Source organism: Zeugodacus cucurbitae, chromosome 4 (genome assembly GCF_028554725.1).
Source record: "Zeugodacus cucurbitae isolate PBARC_wt_2022May chromosome 4, idZeuCucr1.2, whole genome shotgun sequence".
NCBI lineage: Eukaryota > Metazoa > Arthropoda > Insecta > Diptera > Tephritidae > Zeugodacus > Zeugodacus cucurbitae.
Window position 1 is genome coordinate 70,388,839 of NC_071669.1, and position 22,751 is coordinate 70,411,589.

General features: G+C 36.9%; 1 protein-coding gene across 1 annotated transcript; it reads right to left on the bottom strand.

The window, feature by feature from the left end:
- Positions 1–374: 374 nt before the first annotated feature.
- LOC105213088 (neurogenic protein mastermind) lies at positions 375–22,450 on the bottom strand. Its single transcript, XM_054228567.1, has 3 exons — positions 22,024–22,450; positions 17,975–19,051; positions 375–9,616 (listed from the first exon to the last, which is right to left on the bottom strand). The coding sequence occupies exon 3, from the start codon at positions 9,406–9,408 to the stop codon at positions 6,688–6,690; it is 2,721 nt and encodes a 906-aa protein (XP_054084542.1). The 5' UTR covers positions 9,409–9,616; positions 17,975–19,051; positions 22,024–22,450; the 3' UTR covers positions 375–6,687.
- Positions 22,451–22,751: the final 301 nt, after the last annotated feature.

Here is a 22,751-nt window from a genome sequence, read left to right on the forward strand (position 1 = left end):
ATATCAGCGAGTTAGTTACACTCCCTACACTATATTTGAGTAGCATTTATTGGCGTTTTTTTTGGATTTTTATAACACTCTCGTAAATTAAGTTGGTATTAGCATAATTTTATGCCCGAGTGTGGGTTGGTTGATTGGCGGTGGTGCACGTGGCGTATGAGCAAGCAAAAATCGATCGAATGAAACTCTTAACACCCACTGCCTGAATTAATATAATTACTCGTTTAATAATTAATAAGCTGCCTGTTGCACGTACTCACCTCTTCAGCACTGAGACTTCTATGGGCCTAAAACTTAATTTTAATTTAACTTACCATTTCGTGCCACTGCAAAAAGCAAAACCAAATAAGTAGATTCAGCACAACTTATTTACATTTAGATTTTTTTGTTTAAATATAATTAAAGATTTATTTGAAACAAATAACGGTGTGTTATTACATTTACATTTAAGGGTACATACCGTAAATTTAGATTTTGTTTGCTTCTTAAAGAGTTCAGTTTTTTTTTGTAATTTTAATTTTAAATTTTATAAATTTATTACATATATATATACATGTATATATATCATATATTATATACATACGCACATATTTTGCTTTCACAAATCTATATGCATTCCCCATCGACATATGTAAATATATTCAGCGTTGGCTCTTTGTATTCCTCATTTATTTATCTAACAGATCAGTTTCCATTTAACATTTACACTCACATAACTGTTTAATTTTTATTATAATTTTTATTAGCAACAATTACTTTAGCAACTTATGCGCATACCCAAGTTATGTTCATTTGGTTTGTTGTTGTTTTTATTACTAATCCACCATTTTACATTACATTAAACATATTTAAATCTTTTTGTGAGTCAAAATTTATATTATTATATGTATATATATATTTTTTTAAGTTTTAAAATTTAATGCTAGGTACATCAATTGATTTAGGGTTTCAACTCGTTCTTTTCATGCTTCGTTTGTATAATTAATAAAAAAATTTAAAAGTCGCTTATATCCATTTATACAATTATATAATTATAATAATGTGTATATGTATATATTAATTAGTAATAAATTAACTTCAGGCTTTTTGTTTAATTTTAAGAATTTTTATTTTTTACTTTTTCTTAATTTTTATTTAATTTTTAAATATTTATTTGCTTAAATTTTACTTATCGAAATCGAGTGCAAGCTAAGGTTTGAACAACATTTGCCAGCAGTAAAGTAATTAATTAAGAAATTAAAATTAAAAAAAATTTTATTAATTAAAAAATAATTTTAAATTGAAAGGCACATTGGCCATAATAAAGTATTTCTGGCCGATAAACAAAATTATAAAGCTCATATTTATAAGCTGATAACTGGTTTTTGGACTAGTTTAAAGAAATATAATATACATTTTTTGTTTTAATTATTTTTAAAGAAACTTTTTTTTTTTTATTATTTACTTCATACGACTAGAGCACTCAAAATATATATTTTTTTTAATTCATAAAATAATTTTTTTTTTAATTTCGAAAAATCACAAAAAAATATGTAAACTCGAAATCCGAATAGTTTCTACGCCTGGAACACTCAAAATATCTTTTTTTTCAACAATTCCAAAAAAAATATTTTTCAATAAACGTGTTTTTAAAATTTTGTTTGGTAAAACTTTTTTAGATTTTTTTTATTGTTTAGTAAAAAAGCTGGTATGTTATGCTTTAGAAAAAAAAATTCAAAAACACTCAATAATATTTTTTTTTTCAACAATTCCAAAAAAACATATTTTTCAATAAACCTGTTTTTCAAATTTTAGTTTTTAATTTTTTTTTTTCTAAAACTTACTTAGATTTTTTTTTATTGTTTAGTAAAAAAAGCTTGATGTTTCTTTAGAAAAAAAATTAAATATTTTTATTTTCAAAAATCCAAAATCAAAATTTATGTGAAAGCTCAGCTTAAGCTTTCATAAAAGCTTTGCGTTAAAACTGTTAGACAGCTGGTATTGTTAATGTAATACGAAAGTAACTGTAATTGTCTACAGCTGTTTTATATTCACCTAGTATAAGACAGGACAGTAGTGAAAGCTCTGGATTGCATAAGATTTGGAACAAGTGTCAATAAGAATTATAATTTAAGAACTTTCAAGTAGTAAGGCGCTTAATAAAATCACTTAAAACTGCACTATAATTTAAACGTGCTCATAAAAGTTTATTTTTATATTTTTTTTTTATGAAAAAATATATAAAATTAAAAAATATCTATAAAAATTAATTTTTTATAAAAAAAAATGTTAGAAAAAAATATTAAATATTTCAAAATGATTTCATAAAAAAAAATAATATTAAAATATTTCAAAAATATTTTCCTCTATCAAATGTTGTTCAAACTTTAGTAAAGTAGTCAAATATGCTTAAAAATTACATTTTCTAATTTATTTAAAAATAAAAAGTGTTAAATCTATTACACTGTATTAAGTATATGAACAAGTTTAGAGAAGAACAAAAAACGAAAAAAAAAATAATTCGAAAATTGCAACAAAAACCACTGACAGTTATTTAAGTGAATACACGCTGTGTGGCTTAAGAAGTTTTGCTGACTTAACACTTACGGGAGTGCGGAGTTGTAGAGTACGAACAATTATTGCAAAAAGTAATTATTCCATTTGCTTGCAACGACATGTTAGACTATATTTTTTTAACAAATATTTAATATTTAAATATGCATGTGTGTGTGTGTATTTATACAACGCTGCCAGTATGTGGTGTATATTTGCGCGATTTGGGTACGAAGTTTAACGTCTTTTGCTCTATACATAAACACTGTACGTTTTTATTTATTTTTTTTATTTTTCTAATTTTTTTTTAATATTTTTTAAAAATATTTTTCTAAGTAAGTATAATTGAAACGAAAAGCTTTGGCGCTAAACTGCAAGTCACAGTTATTTTACTATTATTTTATTGTAATTACTTTTTGTTTTTGTTTTTTTGCATTTGTTTTTTTTGAGTTTTGCTTTAAATTTGTATAATTAATTGAGCGCGGAGGGGAGCATAGTAGTGGAGAGGCACAAGATAAACATGCTTTAATTAAATGACTCGAATTATTGTAATTATGCAATTAGTTGTGTGCACGGATTTCAAATATATATATATGTGTATGTATGTGTGTTTGTAGTACAGATCGTAGCTTAAATATTTATTACACGTTATTGTTGTTGTAGGTGCTGTATATATTTTTTTTTGTTTTTGTAATAATTTGCTAACGGCGAGATTTTCAAATTGTTTTTAATATGATATTCTTTGTAAATATTGTATATATGTATGTATGTACTCTGCTGATTTTCGCTATATATATCAATATATATTTATTTATTCCATTTTTATTACTTGGGTATGCTGTATATGTATGGTTGTTGCTTGTGAAGTTCAATTCATTCACTTATTTTAACATTTTTTGAGGTTAGATTTAATTATGATTTACTTTTGAATTTTCTGCTTTTCACTTATTGCTCCGTTAAAGTTATATATTTCGCTACAGCTTAATCACGCATTCATGCAATAAATTACCGCTACACTTGTAAGCAATTGTTGCATTCAAAAATATTGTGCAATATTTACTTAAATTCATATTTTGTTTTTGCATATTCGAAAATACTTCAAATTTGACACTTTAAGTGAATTTCTAGTAAAAAAAGGCGTCACATTTCTACACGCTTACGCACTAGGCATTGCAAAAATAACAAAAACCCCGAAAAAATATGCTGCAAACGCACAACGAAATTAAATCTAGAAGATAAATGTCGAAATGACAATTACTTGTAATCATAAGTGCAAAGCATTATTATTGTATAACTGTATGTGTGTGTCTGAAATGGAAATTAATCACCATAAGCGTCATGTATTTGTTTTGTATTCCCTACACAATGGCGCCTGCAGTCGGTAAAAGTAAAATGGAAACGTAAATCGGCATAGAACGAAATATTATTATTTATTACATAAAAACTACACTTAAGGGAGCTTGTCGGTAGCATCCGGACGAGTGAGCCGTCGCATTGAGTTGTACGACTAATTGAGTTTCCGGTTTCTTTCATGTTGCGACGCTTCCTTGCTTGCCGGTCGCCTGTCGCTTGCCGCTTGCCGCGTATGACAGTCAATTGTTGTGCTCGTACGCATTTGAAACATCCTGCAGCGACAGCACACGAACGCACACATACATATTTACTTAAGTAATACCACTTAATTCTTGTAAATGTGTATTTCTGTTTGGCGGTCCTTCAAGGACGCGTGTGTGCTGGACAATTTCCGCTTTGATTGACGTTTGCTTACAACGGAACAACAACAAAAAACTGGTAATAATTGTGGTGAAGCGGATTTTTTATTGGTGTTGAGCACTAATTGGGCTAATTATTTGAAGACACTTAACAATTTTGGTTGTTGCTTTAAGTTTTAAGGAATTTTTTCTTGAATTTTCTAGTCTCTTTAGCGTCTCAACTGTTAACTTAATTATTTTCTGTTTGAAAGAAAAGAGAGAATGTAGCATTTATGCTGTCATCTCTTGAGCACGCTTGTCCTCTCGCGATTATGTTAAACTGTCCCGCAGTTCACTGTGTTTTAGCCTTATACTAACTAAAACAATATATACCCAATAAGAATACCTAATCAGAAGTAAGATAATAAGACCATCTAAGGAGGAAGAAACTTTTCCATTGAAGAGATTTATCTTCTTTATATTTGTATGCAAGAATTCGTTTTCCTAAATGTATTTCATTTTGGCTATTGTAACATAATCTTGACAGACTAACTGTGCTCCTATAAAAACAGTTTTGCTTTTGTTTTGAAAACTGGGGCCCTATTCTATATCTCGATTCGAAAATGAATTTTCTCAAATTCGAATTTTTTGTATTCGGTAACTCTATTTTCGCATTTCCGAATCCAAATCCGAATTACGAATATTTGCAATTATGTAGTTCGAATTTAATTGTCAAATGTACTCGAGTTTCGTATAAAATATTCGATAGCTTATGAGTTGTAGGAAGAAAATGTTTTGAAAAATTTAGGTACTTTAATGAGTTTTATAACATATTATACTATAGATAAGAAGCAATCCTTTTCGTCAATAATTTCCACACTACTCTATTTTATTTTTTCATTTAGCATTAAAAAATTCTGGCACAGGGTGGTAGAACTTTCGAATATTCAATAGCTAAATCCGATTTTTTTACAGAATGCCAAAATCAATTCGAGTCGAATATGAAATTCGAATAGAATTAACTTTCGAATCGAGATACAGAATAGGTGCCCAGAAGACGCTACATAGTGCTCAAATTTATTCGAATTTAAGAAATTAATCAAAGCTTTCCATCACCTTTCTTACCCAGAATCTCAAATTAAGCAGCTAATAGTAGCGTTGAGTTAACAATGGATCTATTTGACATGTCACGTGACGGGCGTGATTGCCTTATGGTATACGAAAATCAAACTGGCCGTCTCTTGTGGTACTGTTCAAAAGCTTCGAGGTGTATAAAACGATTCGGTATACCTTTTTTTTTTTGTTTATAAGAAATAACTAAGATACTAAAATGTAAATTTAACACACTCTAACCAACTGGCGAACCAATCAACGCCTCCTATATCATATCCACAGCACTGGTAGGGAATTCAAAAAAAAAAAGAATAATTCAATAAAACCGTTAAGTGAACTTAAAAGCTCATTAAGCGCGTTAAAAGTGTAACACGCAATCAGAAAGCTTCTGCCTCCGACTCGACTCCTAAAGCCTGAACTTCAAAAACCGCCCACTCCGGCTAAGGCAAATGGCATTATGTAACTCAATTTTGTCTTACAACTCAATTTGCACTTTGCTTTGTCTTCAACAAATGCTCCGCAGCCACTTAAACTGTTTTATTTTACATATGTATGTATGTACATTTGAATGTATGTAAACACATTTCTTTGCATGTATGTATATCTTTATATACGTATATATATATTTTTAGGTATTTACGTTTGTATATTTCATTTAGAGTCCTAACTACTGCTTAGAGATTTAAAAGCTGTTGCTACCACTGTTGCTTGCGCGTGTACTTCAGATCCAACGCATACAAACATACCACTCGCTACATATGTATGTGTATGTATGGTTGTTTGTATGTCGGCTTGAGCGTGTTTTGTGTTTAACTGTGTGCGTCATTCCCGTTAACCGCTGTCGGCGTCATTCCATTCGACGGACGCTGTAAACGGTTGTTTTTTCACTGTGCCTTTGGCCACCTTCGTGACGGACCCCGCTTATTGACCACCTGACCTCCGTCGTCTAAATTAGCGCAATTTAGAAGAAGAAGTCTTCCACATCACCATTGTTCCCATCGTCGTCACCGTCAATGCCCAAGCCGATACCGATGCCGAGACCGATGCTTATGTTGTCGTCGACATTGTTCAGCTCGTCTTCGACATTGTCTTGGTCGCTGAGGTTGAGTGTGATGGGTAGGGTGTTGTTTGCGTCTTCGACGGTGGTCGCTGTTGCTGTTGCCGTTGCTGTTGTTGTTAGTGTTGCTGTATTTGTAGCTGTGTCGGTTGTGTCGTCCTCTGTTTTGCACTTTGTTGTATCCGCCAGCGGATTGCCCAGTACATCAGCGACGTCGACTATGGGCCCCAGCGGATCGAAGGTATCGTCGAGCAGTACGCCACTCTCAATAGCTGCAACAGCCTCCTCATAGTATCAGTTAAGGTCTTTACGAAAACTGTCCTCGATTGTTGGATCGGCAATCATGATCGAGTTCTGATCCCCTAGCAGATCTAGCGCAGTCTGGTCCATTTGACTCAAATCCAAATCGAGCGTATCGAAGATCTCTTGCGACGAATAGTCGGAGAAGATGATCGCCGGTATATTGGTGTTGGTCGGTGTATTGGCATGATTCTGTTGATGATGATGGTGATGCTGTTGGTGAGGGTGGTGATGGTGCTGGTGCTGGTGTTGCGACTGTTGATGGTGTTGTGACGCTTGCTGATGCTGGTTGTGATGCGCCGACGCATTATTTGTGCCATTACCGCCCATATGTTGCGCAGGCGAAACTCCACTCGTCAGCGTTGTTATGCCCGGTGAGGAGGATGATAATGGGGAGGCGTGGTGCGGCGAATGCAGGGGAGAGTGATGCGGTGATGGTTGGGCCGAATGTGAATGCAACGATAGCGATAACTGTTGGTGTTGGTGATGCGGCGATTGCGCATTTATAGGAATCGGTAGCGGTGAAGACGGTGACGGCAGGCAGCCTAACGGTGAGGGTATCGGTGAAGAGTTCACTTCATTCGCTTGCGTAAGATTCACATTGTTGTTACTGATGCGACAGGGACCATTTGTTGTTGGGTTACTGTTGGTATTGTTGCCCACACCGGCACCATTGTTATTCAGCATTTGGTGTGAGAGTATGCGTGTCGCTTGGTGTGTGTTGTTGTTATTGCTGGTGTTGCCGCCATTATTGGTGTTACCACCTCTACTACTTTGCGTCGTCGTCGTCGCCGTAGAGCTTGAAACACCCGTTAGATCGCTAAAGTCCAATTGTTTGCTCTGCGTCAGGGACTGCGAATAAGGCGATCCATTGCCACCACTGACAAAATCTTCGAAATCTATTGTGGTAAAGCTATTCTGTTGCTGCTGCTGTTGTTGTTGTTGACGCTGTTGCTGAAAGTGTTGCTGTAACTGCTGCTGCTGCTCGGGTGAGGAATTACTGTCGCCTAGCGTGAACTGCTCAAAGTGATTATGGAACGACGAGTTGAGACTATTGAAGCCGGCGTTTTCTGGCGCACCTCCAGCTAATGCAGGTGAGTAACGATCGAAGGTCTGCATATTCTTCTCATTGTAGGGCTGCATACTGGATCCGATCATGCCGGCCTGCGGATGCCGAATTGGACTGGCTGGCGCGCTGATGTGTACCACATCATTGCCCGAGACGGATGTTAGCAAGCCAGGTGAGGAGCCCGGACTTGGTGGATTCAATGGCTGTCGATATTCGGTAAGATTGCCCGTCGAACTGGCGCCACCCAGTGTAGGCAGGTTGGTGAATGTACCGGTTTGTGCGGCATTTTGTGTATTGGAACCGTTGCCGGTAGGCGACTGAACGGCGAGATTTGTGAATGATAAATGCGGCGACGTTTGCGCTGCTGTAGGTGTGTTGGCGGCTGACGTAGGCGAGTGTTGTTGCTGCTGGTATGGCGACGGTGGGCCACCACCTACGCCATTGCCACCAGTCGGACTGAAGGGACTCGAGGACTGATCGCGCTCGCGTCCATTGTTGTGCGGAGACAGGATAGGCGATAGCGTTTGCTGTTGCTGCTGATGCAGTAGTTGTTGTTGTGCGGGCGAGTAATGCAATGACGTTAGGTCTGGCAACGAACCGGTGTTGGCGAGCGCCAGTGTTTGCTCTTGCAGCGATTTGAATAGACTATTTATTGGCATATTGCAGTTAGTATACTTGGGATTGAATTGTTGCGGATGTTGCTGTTGCTGTTGGCTAACGCTACTCGCTGGCTGTTGCGCATGGTGCTGCTGGACATGTTGCTGTTGTGCTTGTTGCTGATGCATATGTTGTTGTTGCAGCTGCTGCTGAAAGTTGTGCTGCAACTGTTGATGTTGCTGCTGCAAATGTAGTTGCTGCTGACTATGGTGTAAGTGTTGTTGCTGCTGCTGTTGCTGTTGCTGATGATGCAGCATCTGACCTTTCCGTCTTTGTGCTTGTGGACTGAAGCTGCGGCCAATATTTGGCGAATGAGATCGTTGATTGTGATGCTGGTAATTGGCGTGCAGCGCGCTCATATCTCCCATACCGCCCATGCCACCGCCTGGACCGAAGCCACCCTCTGCCGCCACTGCCATATTCAGCGTCTGATGAAGAGCCGAGTCCGAGTTGGAGCGACGCCAACTGCTATCCATTGGCGGACTAAGGTACGCGTTGTTGCTCATGCCCGCATTCATGCCGGTAGCGACGGCAGCGCTGCTGCCATATGGCGAACGATCTTGTTTGCGCTCGGAGGGACGACGCATCGGTCCGACGCCAACGCTGCGCCCTCGAGACTCACGTGAATTGGTATTGTGTGTGCCGTCCGGTGAGGCCCCACCGCTGCCACTGCCGGTGGCATTTGCTGCGCCACCACTATTGCCGGCAGCACCGCCATCCGCAGTGTTAACTACCCCGCCTCCTCCACCTCCGCCACCACTGCCACCTCCGCCTATACCGGCGGCGCTTACCAAACTGGCATTGGTGGTGTGATTGCTGCCGATGTCAGTATTTACCAAACAGCATTCCAATATCTTCTGATTCGCTTGGGTCTCATCCATTTTGGTTGCGTAAACCTCTTTCATAATACGCTCGAACTCAGCGGTGCCCTCTTGCTGGCGCTGCTTCTGTAATGCGATTTTCTCACTAAATTTGCGCGGATTTGCCATGTTGTTGTTATTGTTTTTAATGCTTCGCTCACTGCTGATTTGTCGTCGTCGTCGTCGTTGTTGGCTCTTTTGGCTATGTTAGCTCGGCGGATATTGTTACTGCAGCTGCTGCTGTTGTTGTTGGCGTTACCGCTATGGGACAAACGCGTGCGTCTGTCGTGTGCCGCTTCCCTCTACTAGATTAGGTCCACTTGTCTGCGCTGTTGTACTGCTTGTGAAAACGTCAATACCAGACGTGCGGAAGCCGGCATAATGTTGATCGAAGTTGTTTTGTTTCGATGACAGCAGGCGAACAATGACCGACCGACGACGCCGCACAAGCACATCCGCACATCCGTACCGCACGACAACAACCGACGCATTGATAACAAAAACGAACACACGGTTCGCAATACGTAACGTAACCATGCGAAGAGCCAATGGAAAATTGCGAAGCATGCAAATCGGAGATTCCACGAATATCGACGGTGTATTGGTGCGTCGGCGGGAGTTTCGTGCGAGGGCGTCGACAAGTGTATGCGGCGTTGGTGGCGGCACAATGTTTCATCAAACATCCATATGAATTTGAGTATTGTTTTCATCATTGTAGTGGCGTTGTTGTTGTGATTTTGATTTGCATTTCCATTGTTTAATAAATTTTTTATATTCGTCGTGTGTTATTGCGAAGAGTGTTGATAAAGGTAAAAGAGAGAACAAAAATAATATTAATTTATTAGACGGAGAATGCGAAAGTTTTTCGTGAGTATGATGATGGAGGCAAAGGTGAAAATGAGTAATGCAAGCGTTGAATAAAATGTGGAAGCGCAGCGACAATTAAACCCAATATGGTTGTGACCGTGTAAAGAATCTTAAAATTTTAATAGGTTACAATACTTATAATTAAATTCTGCGTCTGTAAATGGCTTGCGAGCGGCGGGCGGGCGTTGTTTGGCCTAGCAACTGTTGCGGATACTTCAGCCGTTCCCCGCAATAATGCTATTACTGTGTCTATTTTTGGCTAATATATGTAAATACGCATTTGTGTGTATGTATTGTGTGCGTTTATTGGTGTCAAAGAAGGCAAAGAATTTATTCGTATTTTAATTAAATGACGTTTTTATGTAAAATATTCGCTCAAGCCGTGAGTTTCGTACAAGGCAACACGGTTGGAAACAGGTATCTACGCATTTTGCGTGCGTGATTTTATAAATATTGCGTATTTTTATAATGTAAAATTAAATTCATTTTGGATTCATTGGGCGGATTTTATGGTTAAAATAACTGTCTTGTACAACTTAGCCCAATTTATGGACCTATTATTGCTGATCATTAAACTCTAATCTGAAATACAGAATACACACTATTGAGAACCCTTGGCAGTAGTAAACACAAAACCTTAAACTCGAGTTTGTGGTGAAGCTTAAATTCTGGAATTCTGAACTAGAAACTTAAGGATAGAACAATTAACAGAGAAGTGAAATGCCGTTAGTTATCATTTTATCAGATTTAGATAAAGTATGTTAGGTTCAAAGGCTGACCGTCGCGACAGGTGTTGCTATGTATTTAAATTGGACAGCTAATGACACCGGCTCATTGTGTTGTCAAAAGACTCTTGAGTATGGATCACAAAGAAGACACTTATATATCGCCGAAGCGCTTTGAACCGTATCAGAAATTTTATGAGGCTGTTAATGTTCATTCAGACAAATTCTCTCGATTTGCATCAACATTTTTAAGTGCAAGTAGTTTAGCCGACCTCTTGCCTTCCACTCTGTGATCTAGTGCTCGGACGGTTGCCTTTTCTAGCGAGCTCTTCCGCTCTGCAGTTCCTAATGATTTCGCTGATAGTGAAATAGCTTGATGTTATGAATATTGACCTTAAACTTTCCCTAATTATCTTTATGCATACATTCAGCGAGTTCAGGGCCGCTTTACTATTAGAGTGGATACCCACCTCCCTGAAGGAGGCTACACTTCAACTACCTTAATTGCAGACACTTCTGTTTGAAAGACACAGAGACATTATAGTGATCTGGTTTTCCGAAATTATGTTTTTGGAAAACTCTTTACAGAAAACTCCCACTCAAACCGCGTTCCAACTTTTCGATACGTCAGTGAAAATACTAACGTTCACCTTTGGCTTATTGGATTAAAAGCTATTCGAAAACTCTCGAACTTCATTCAAATATAGCTCATTGAGCTAATTTGTAGTAGTATCTTCGCTATGTCCTCACTTCGAATTTATGACGATGTGACCTCGTTGTTCAACTTTAGCGAGCTGCACATCCACCAACAATTTCCTTCTTCTATTCCATTGAGTAAAAAATAATCAATGAAAGCAACGTGATGACTCTCAGTTCTTAAAGACGGCGTGTATAACCTCGAAACTATGCTGGCGTAGCAAATGTTATACAAACATAGATGAAAAAAATGCCATTTAAAAATCCAACTAACCAATCGATTGCTTATTTCCCAACTTCTGAATGTAAAGTAGTATGTGTACATAGAAAGCTATGCAATCATTTATAGATGTATGTGTGTTTATGTATGCAGATAGTACTTACACACAAAAGGTTAGTCAACCCTGTGCCGCTATATTTAGATTTGTGCACATCTTCAAAATTCTAAGTATGCACCACATACACACACACCGAAATTGAAAGCAAGAAGAAAATAAACACACAGTCATACACACTCACAAAGACATATACAGACACACATTTAGAACTCTTGAATGGAATTTTCGCCTGGACAGATTTGGCATACATTTGCCGTGTGAGGCGCACGCAACTCCCACAACGCCAATGCATTCGCTTCACGCACACGTGGCAACAAATGGTGCCGCTGACTCTGCGAACGGCTACGGCTGCGGATGTGGTTGTGGCGTTGCTGTTGCTGTTGGTGTGTGACTGTGTGCGTCAGCTGGGTAACTGCGCTGGCACTTTTGCCGCCTGTGAACAATTCAACGGACGGGCAGGCAGCGAGGCGCATAAATGCCACAAATATTTGGCGTTGCTGGGAAATTCACGCAACGCCAGTGTTTTCCTTACATTTTTGTTGCAACAATATTTACATGCTTTTCTATATACTGTATACACATATGTATCGTATATATGTAGGCGCATAGTATAGATTTGCTAAAGAATTTCGCGTGATTGGTGGTTTTTTTGGAAATTTTTCTTTTAATATGTATTTTATATTATTTCTTTGTTTGTTGTGTGGCAGACATGTTGGCTGCCGCTTGAGAGCTGAACAGTTGGTTAGTTCGCTAAGCATACATATATTTACTTATATATATAAATGTATATAGTATATCTATGTGTGGTTCAAACATAAGTGTTTGTTGGTAAATACGAGTGTGCGCTGTGTTTATTGTGAGATTTGTTCGAAGATTAAACTTTTCGCAGCTTTTATCAGTTAAGTGATAAGATTTTGTACTGAGCTTACATTCCTAATTAAAAATGTTTAAAAAGCTGTGGCTGTGAAATGCGTGGAATGGAAAAATCTTTTGTTTTTAGAAATGCGTGTGTGAGGTCAGTTAGAAAGAAGTAGTGAAGTTTGGAATGAGATTTTGTAAATATTTGAGAGCTTATCTACAGTAGGTGGTAACCCAGTCACAAGACTACTCTTCAGGAACCAACGCCTTATCTTTTCGTACTTTATATAATATTTAATTGTCACGTGACTATCTGCCTGAAAGCTGATTTCGATTCAAATAAAGAGGTGAAATGTCGAAGCGATTAATAAAGCTCTACTCTGTGTCTACGAATGGCATATTTTATACGGTCTTTACTTCTGGTGATCATTGCTAAACCCCAAAATGTCCATGAATACCGAGTTTATGCAACAATGGATATTTACTCAAATAAATTCCCATTATTTTACCAAAAATTTCCACATCTGGCATAAAACTAAAAACGTTTGCCTTTAAATTGTTTTGGGTTCTTTCACTTCTAATCTTTCGGCAATTTGGTGTTAAGTACTTCGCTTTTCGCCTCAGATGTTTAGCAATACAATGTTGATATCTCTATATCTCTACAAACGTATGTACGTACGTACATTTGTATACCGACTTATTATCTGTATAATGTTTTACTGCTTTAATGTCGACTCACTTCCATAAACCGTAACACTGATAAGGCAGATGAGTCAAATGGAACAATTAATTAAAGCAAATGCGTATTTTTGGAGGGAAATATATGGAATATATGTGTAGACGTATGTGTGCGTTGATATGATTTCCTGGCACTGTTTTCTACACACGATCTTATCATTCGCCTACTGGTTTATTCATATGAGTGTATATTGGGTGAAAACTGTGAGGCGTATTATAGGTGAATATGTTTGGAAGTATGGTACTTCTAATACTGTATATGTATATTTATATATATATATTATATAATCCATAATAAAGTTTTGGAAATTTTGCTTTAGTTTTAAGAGTTCTAATTCTATATAGATCTCTATTTAGAAGTACTCAATTGTCTACCTTTGCCCGTGCCCTACTTTTTTCACCAGCATATTCTTCATTTAGAAAGTGACAATTCGAAACAACCGAAATGATTTTACTTTTCAGAAAAAGAGGTTCTCAGTATCATAGAGTATCTCAGGGTCGAGGCTAGATACCCACTTAATTACTCGGAACTCATTTGCGCGTGGGTTCATTTAGTTTCTTCAGGAAACTTGAGCTCTGATGTGAGGACAGGTTTTATATATAGTGTCCAGATGGTACATAAGTCCCAAGCTGCTGTTATCTACCAAACCTATCAGCAGTTTATTACTCTTGACTGGATTTTGAAACATTAATTTATAAATCTCACTGTTTAGTCTTTGCTTGTGGGTCCAGCAGCACTTTAGTTGCTTCGGGCATTAGTTATTTTACTCTTTATTTCTTTCATAAATATTTCGTCTCTAATATGAAGTCTGTAGAATACTAAAACTCACTTCTAGCTTCTTGTGTTCTTTATCTTATGCTCACAGCAAACCCGTCTCACTTTTTATTTTTTCTAAATATAAATACTAAATTAGAATGATTTGCCAAAACACTCACACGAATGTGTGTTCAGGTCTCTTGTGCCAAATGTTGCGTTTTAGAAACAGGTTTCAAAAATAAGTTTCTATTGAATAACTAAATTAAGATGGCAAACGAAAGTTACTTTATCCAAAAATAACGCTGGAAACTCTCCACTACCTGCACCAACGCTCATTGTCGAACGCCATTCAAGCAGCATAAGAAGAAGAAGAAGACACGTTTGACGTCATTAAACTAAGCTGTTAAGAAATTCAAATACTTCGTGGCTCAGTTGTTCAAACGCGTACGGTAAATGCAGAATCAGAGAAACAAGTTCATTTGCCGCTTTTGAACTACTATTTCAATATGCAGAACAACAACTCACAATTGAAAATAACATACCAAAAACAATAAAAATCAAACACAAATAAAACAAATAAGGAAAAGCTAGTTTCGGATGCAGCCAAAAATTAAATGTTATTTGTTTCTTATTTATTTTTTAATTTGGTCAGTGAATTCAACATTCGTTACTGGGTCGCATTTTAACCGATTATGAGGAGATGGTACACTAAGTGGACCATTGTATAATGTTTAACATATCCACACGAGAGAGATATCAGTATCCGCAGTTAGAATTGAAGTCACTTACGTAATTCTTTGGGCATATTGAACTTTTGGTAGTGTCAAACATTATTCCCCTAAGGTAGGGAAATGTGGTTATGATTCGATTTCCTCAAAGGAAATGATCTCATCGTGGTTTCAAGATATGTATATAAAGCCTCTTGGAGGGAGAGGTCATATCCACGGTGACCGTTATATATAAAACTTGAGTTCTTTCGCTATTGTTGTTGTGTCAAAGAGTGCAGTCCAATAATAAATATGAAACAACACTTCAGCACACTTCGCAAATAAGCAGTTAATGACAGCAACAAAAACAACAGCAGTAGTGTCAATGTAATTTCATTTAAATAAATATGAAATGGCGCGCGAAAACAACTCAACACTTTGGCGAAAGATCAACGGAGCAGGCGATAGCCCAGCGGAGTGGGGAAGCGCAATGCTCGCAGCACGATTTTGCTATTGCTCTTTGCGCTGTACTCGCCTGCATGCGAGTGTATGTATGTATAAATGTATACGCGGAGTTCAGGCCAAGCGGCTGGGTGCGATAAACAAATCGTCGGCTGAGGAGCCAATTTTAGGTTTTGCCACAAGAGAGTTTGCTAAATTTAGATAGGCTTGCTATTTGATAGATGGATTTGGGTAAAAATAAGCGCAAAGAATTCTTTTGCGCGTACTCACACACTCATGCCGCTGTGATAATGAAAAGAGAAAGGGTGAAGGCGGTAGGTGAACTGTGGACTGAGGAGGGCGTGTTAAAATAAGCAATTGCACACACTTTGCTTGTTGCTGTTGTAAAAAGCCGTTTGCTGATTAAACAATTATACTTTTTTCATGAATACAAACAGGGTGGTCCATATGGCTGTTTAACTTCAATTTAATAATTAAAATATAAGAAATTTCTGTCTTCTCAACCAATATGATATATATTTTTGATAAAAAAATGACATTTGACAGCAGAGAGGCTGAACCAGTGATGAACCTATTGGAAAATGCATTCGTTTCTGGTCAGGTATTGTATTTTAGAAGTTCTACTCTGCGCTTACAATTGAGTTCGAGATGAAAATGTGCTTCGTCTGTTCCTGAGGATTCGAAAAATGTCAAAATATCTGTCAATATGAAGTAAAATATATTTCATAAGCAACATTTGGACCACCCGATACATACAATTTATAGCACATAAGCAATGCAAATGCCTACATTAATTTAATTTTTTTTAATGTTCGTATTACTAACAATTTCTCTGTATGAATAATACATTTTATTCTCTCTTGTGATTATTTGATATTCAGTTTCAAATTATAAATTCTAATTAAAAATTCAATCGCTGTAAAAAAGGGAGATTTCCATGAGTAATACATGTTATCAGAAGTTACAGTGTAGAATTCCCGCACTAATTTTGCACTCAGTACTGCCATTAAATGGCGATAAGATTTTGAGCAGTGAAATTGGCACATTTCAATGTAAATTGTAAATTTTTATGACGAAAAATCACCAAAGAGATTTCCGTTAACAGTGAGTAATTTGTTTTAATTTTGTGGATTTGTGGTTTGTATCAGAGAAAATACAGCCATTTTGAAATTAGCTGTAAGACTAAAGCAATTATTACAATAATTATAAATAAAATATACTGTTAATAACATGGGAGTTGCTGTGAAATAACAAGGCAAAAGTTGATCAATTAATCGCTACTTGAACTTTTAGGATATTACTTCGAACTTCTTTTAAAACAATTTCTCTGTATGAATAATACAATTTATACTCTCTTGTGATTATTCGATATTGAAGATCCTCTTTCGATGGATAGTGGCATCCTATTAGCCTCTCTGTGAAGGTGTGAGGTTGCTGGAGACGTTATAAGATGGAGGGAAAACCATAACTAGACGTACCGCTCTCAGCTGACTCTATAATACGCAATTAACGGTATTTCATCATAGGACGACTATCGTTAGGGTCGTTAGGGTCGTTCGAGATCGTTAATTTGTTCAAAAAACATTGATTCTGTCTTAATTTGGTCGCAAAAGTTCGATATGAGAGATTATGCCCGATTTGAAAATTAGTTTTGGCGGCATATATTCATTACTGTATGAAGATTTGGCTAACAAAAAACTTAGTTTGCTTTGGTCTAGTATAAAAAAAAATTCAAGAAGTCGAGTGTCGCAAATGATATGTTCCAGAATACTATCAAAGATGAATAAGGTATCTATAAAAGGCTGAAACTAAACAACATTAGATTGTAAATATTTGAAGTCGGGAGAAACATAATTTGACAGCTTTGATCTCTCTATAAGAACAACTTGGGATTTCTAGTTATGTTTGATAACATAAGAATGATCTCACTTCAAAGAATGTTCTCACTTTTAAGGTCAAACAAATTACTAAAAACGTCGAAATGAGGTACACCGTTATATACAGACATATTCGAAGTTGACAGTATGAATTCGGCCCTGATTTGGTAAGATATTATTTAATCATCTCGGTCATATCATAAGTCAATACCTCTTCTTGAAATATATACATATATTTCTCTTTTGTCTGTTCTCTTCTTTCTTCAATTTCCAAATTACATAACCTTTATATTCTGTCATTGATTTCGATATTCCCTTTTGATTTCTTTATTGATTCAGATGATTAGTACCCGCCAAGGGTAATCAGTATTTAAACGAAATAAGCTAGCAGGTCTATGAAAAATACCTAGAACTGCTGATCACGTTTCGTGAAATAATATATGTGGGTTAGTCATTAAACGATTGACAGCTTTACTAAGCAATTAGGAAAACACATTTCACCAACAACACCAAAGAACAAACAAATTAAATATTGGACTATTAAAATTAATGATGCGTGGGTGAAATGGCAAAAGCGGTGCGATGACTGTTGAAGCTGTTTATATGCCAACAAATAGTTAGAAAAACACTGAGCATATACTCGTATGTATGTATGTATGTGGTTACTCACATGGAAGCTTGCGACTTCAAGAGCACTGCTACACTTAAAATATGAATATTCGTAAAAGTGTTATTTTTACAGCGCTGACAACTGTTGCTGCGATAAGTTTGTTGTGTTGCGCTGGTAGTTAAATATTGAAATTCCGTTGTGTGCTCGCCTTCTTTTCCGTCTTTAATTTTCAAACGGCGTTTTCACAAATTGGCGCGCGCGCTTTTTTCTACACTAACGCGCTTGGCGACACGAACGGCGTTCAAAAGGCAAAACGTGCAAAAAATGCGGTGAGCGCGCGTGTGTGTGTGTGTGTGTGTGCGCGCAAACACAAGTACACAGCAAAGAAATAAAACAAACCAAAGCGCAAGCAATAATATACTTATTAAATATAAGAATCAAATGTTAAGCGACAACACGGCACGACGCCGACTGGGTGACAACGAAACGGTGCGCGGCAAGGCGTTCAGATGCGAAGCGCTGGAGCGCGTTGTGTTGTTGTGGGGTCCGCTGTTGGTATTAGTTATGGCGCTTCGATTGCGCGCGCGTGTGTGTGTGTATGCGCGCGGCTTGGTACTACTGCCGAGTTTCAATGCGGTATTTGGCGGCACGCGGTACGAGGACGCAAATGTGGCGCGGTACGGAGCGTAATGACTGATAAAACAAGATTGTTTTCTGTTATATTTTATTAGTATTTTTTTCTATTTTTGTTTTTGTATTATTTTACACTCAAACTGCTTGCTTGTTCGATCACTCGCCTGTTGATTATTATTATTATTGTTTTAGTTTTTACTATTTAATGCTGCTGTATTTTACACTATTGTTGTTATTCACAAATTGTTATACTCGTACTTTGCTGCGCTTCACGGTGACGTGTTCACTTGTTTTGTTGTAGTTGTTTAGATTTTATTCGTATTTTCGCAATTGTTTTGCTTATATTCATAATCTTCCACGAATTTTTTTGCTTAATATGTGTTTATAAGTGTTTGCTTTAATCATTTCTCGTTCACAGCAACCGCAAAGACATTCATTTCATCAGAATTCACATGCGCGCATTGGTCGTATTGGATGATGTCTGCGCTTTTGTTGTCAAACCTGCTTTTTATATTTAAATAAAATAAATTAATTTCGATTTCGTTATGCACTCACATTCGCGGTGATTTTTGAGAAGTGTGAAGAAAACCCTTAAAAACCCTTTAACACTTATAGATACACATATGTGTATGTTCAGTATACACAAATGTGCATATATAAAAATTATATTTAATAGTTGTAGGTGATTTAGTGATATTTTTGGGAGCACTTGAAGATTTTTGCTTTTTACACATATTTTTTTGATATTTATAATTTTTTGTAATCACGCATACAACACAATTTTAAGTTATTTTATGCACTAGACAACTGGAGTCCATTTATTTATTTTTATATTTTATGATTTTTTTAAATTTTTATTGTTTAATTTATTTTTTATTCTTTTATTTTTAATTTGTGTGTTTTTTTTAATATACTATATTTTTATTTTTTATATTTTATTAAATTTAATTTGTGTTTATTTTTATAGGGATTTTTTTAAATTTTATTTTTATTATTATTTTAAATTTTTATGATTTTATATTTATTAATTTTGTTTTATTTTTTATGATTTTATTTTTTAAATTTATTTAGTTAAATTTTTTTTATAAGCTTTGTTGTTTTATTTTTTTAATCAATTTCAATTTTTATTTTTTTATTAAATTTTTTTTATTTTTAATTATTTTGTATTTTTTTTCTAATTTCTATTTTTTATTAAATTTTTAGAGCGCCATTTTTGTTTTATTTTTGTTATGCATTTAAATTTTTATTTTAAATATTTTATTGTTTTTTTATTTTATTTTATATAAATTTTTTCTAATTTTCAATTTTTTATTTAATTTTTAGTACCACAAACATAATGAAATTCATATTATCACGCTTCTTTATAACAATTCTTCTCGCCTTTTGTAGTAACTTTAATTATTCTTTCGTGATTTTTATTTACATACACTTATTTGTGTAGCTTGAAATATTTTACGCTTTGCCTTTTTACACTCTTCTCTATTATTTATTTATTTATTTTGCTTTTGCGCACTTTTGTATTGCTCCACCGCTACTTTTGTTTCGCCACAATCACTGCTTTGTTTACCAGCTTTTACCTGTAATAGCAACAATTGTACATTTTCTAATTCTGCTTTGCACGCTATTTGTTACTTTGCACCTGTCCGTAGCACAGTACAACTACACACACAAACACACTTCTCGCATTCTTTATGCGCTTGTGTTTGTATGTATGTAATTAAGCGCTTCTTCGCTCGCCTTTGTAGCGCATTTCTAAATTTTATATGATTTTAAAATTGTCTTCTTTCGGCTTGCCGCATGAACACTTTCGTGTCCGAAAGCTCCTGTGACCTCCTTCTGCCACGGCCGGTGCCGACGATGACAAAGACGATGCCACCGTTGACGAAGCTATCAGCTCTCCACGCAACTGAATACCAACAACTTTGCGTTGCTACGTTCACAGTGCAGCGAGCAGGCCGCATATGCAGAAGTGGGCAAGTGAAAGAAGTGGCAGAAGAAGAAGTAGGTGGAGGAGGAGACTGTTGAAGAGCAGCAGAGAACACTGCACTTCTTGCATTTATACCAAAATTTGTATGCCGTAAGCGGAGTCAACGCACACGCAGTCGCGCTCATAAATGCAATTGCGGTTGCCGACGTTGACGTCGAAGCTAACGGTGCTGCTGACGCCACTTGTTCGTTAGTGCGTTCGTGTGCTCGTTCGCCAGTGGGTCGCAACGCTGCTTATTGCGTTGCGTTGGAAGACTGCAGTGGAATATTTAAAAATGTATAACAACAACAATAACAACTGTGGCGGCGTAATGACAACAACAACAGCAACTGCACAGCGATAATAATAACAATAATATTAAAGAGAAGAAAAGAAAAAAAGTATGAAGAGGCAAGAAGCAACAAATACCGAGCGAGTGCAGTGCGTTCGCTTTAGTTGTTGTTGTTTTTGTTTTGTTATTGCAGTTGCGTTATTTATAAAACTAACGGCGCGCAGTGGCGCAGACCATAGGAGCGACAGCCAGCCACTGCTCGACCGGCCGATCGTCGTCCACACGGGCGCCCGACCCGCCGACCACACGGCCACAATGCGAGCGTTTTTGGTCGAGCGTTTGAGCAACAGTGCGTCTAAATGCTAAACGGTATGCGGCGACCCCGTTTTCGCTGTTCGCACGTCACAGGCCAACAACAACAGCAACAACACACACACACACTACATATGTGAGTGAGAGTGTGCTTAAGGTGCTGTTGACTGCTTTCGCCCCATCGAGTTTTTGTTTTTGGTCTGCGGTTATTGCTGCCGTTGATGGCTATTAGCTGATGGCCTGTGCCAACAATTTATGCTTGATTTGGTTGCAGCTACTTGCTAGCCTCAATTGTTATTGTACGAATATTGTAGTTGACTGTGAATGTAATTTTGTTCTTGCATTCCTCACACGTACAGCCAAGCAAACATATGCGCAGTCACACACAACTACTTGCCTTTGTATGCATTTCTATATATATGTGTGTGTGTGTGTGTGTGTGTGTGTGTGTGTTTGTAATGAAGAATGCACATTCACATATGTATGCATGCATACGGCACTTTGGCTTGAGCAGAAACGGCTGTCGACGTTTTCTGCTTCTGGCACTGCGGATGTGCTTCTTCTTCTATCGCCTATACATCCATCTATCCTCACACTAGTTCGCCCCCGTGGACGCCCCTCCGCCGTACCAATCTGATAACTTTACGACCACTGCAGTTATTCACTGTTGTTGTTGTTGTTTTTGTGGATGTTGTTGCTATTGTATTGCGAGCCCCCAAAACATATTTGCCCTAAACGCATTTGGCAACGTACACCTCGTTCAACGTCGTCGTTGTTTAGCGCAATTAACTGTAAATAGTTTTTGGTAGGAAAAAACTTCGGAAATTTCATTTCACTTGCGTTTTCACATTTTAGATTTTAGATGTTCTTTATTTTCTTTTATTATTATTTTTTTCTTGCTCTCACTTTGTTTCACTTCACTTCACTAAGTCTCTTGTTCTAGTTGTGCGCTGTGCTGCTGCTGCTGCTGCTTCTTCTTCTACTTGCTACTCTGCTACTTATTTGGTCGACTTCGTTTTCACCGAATTACCTATATAGGCACTTCTAAATGCTTGCTCGCTCGCTAGCTCGCTCTGGCCAGAACTCTAAATTTTCTCACTTATTAATCACAAATTCGACACATTCACTGCGTGCGTAGATTGAAATTCTTTAGAATTTCTTAACTAACTGCTGTTGCGTTATTTTCCATCGTTTCATTTTTGCTCTTCTCTCGTCACTTATGTCGTATTTTCTTGATTCCTTATGTATTTTTGTGTGTCTTATGCTTTGGAATTCACAGAACACTTCGTTTTTCGATGGGGTACTAAACTAGCACTGCGTCAAAGTGACAGCTCAGTGTGGTGGCGCCATTGCCGACCGTGCACTGCATAGTCGACATTATTTGCTTTATCATTGGCTTTATGGCTGGTGCTCCAACTGTTATGGCGCTGTCAGTGGGGAATCCGTTATGCGCTTCCGTTCGGCCATTGAACTGTGTGCGGCGCGAAGTTGGCTGTGCGTGGGAAATGGTTGCGGTCTCTGCTAATTTGGTTAGTGAAATGCAATGCTGCAGTTCAATAAAAAATATTTTTTATTAAAGTCAAAAAAGCATAATAAATGTGTAAAAAATATTATAGTAAGAATAATTTTATTAA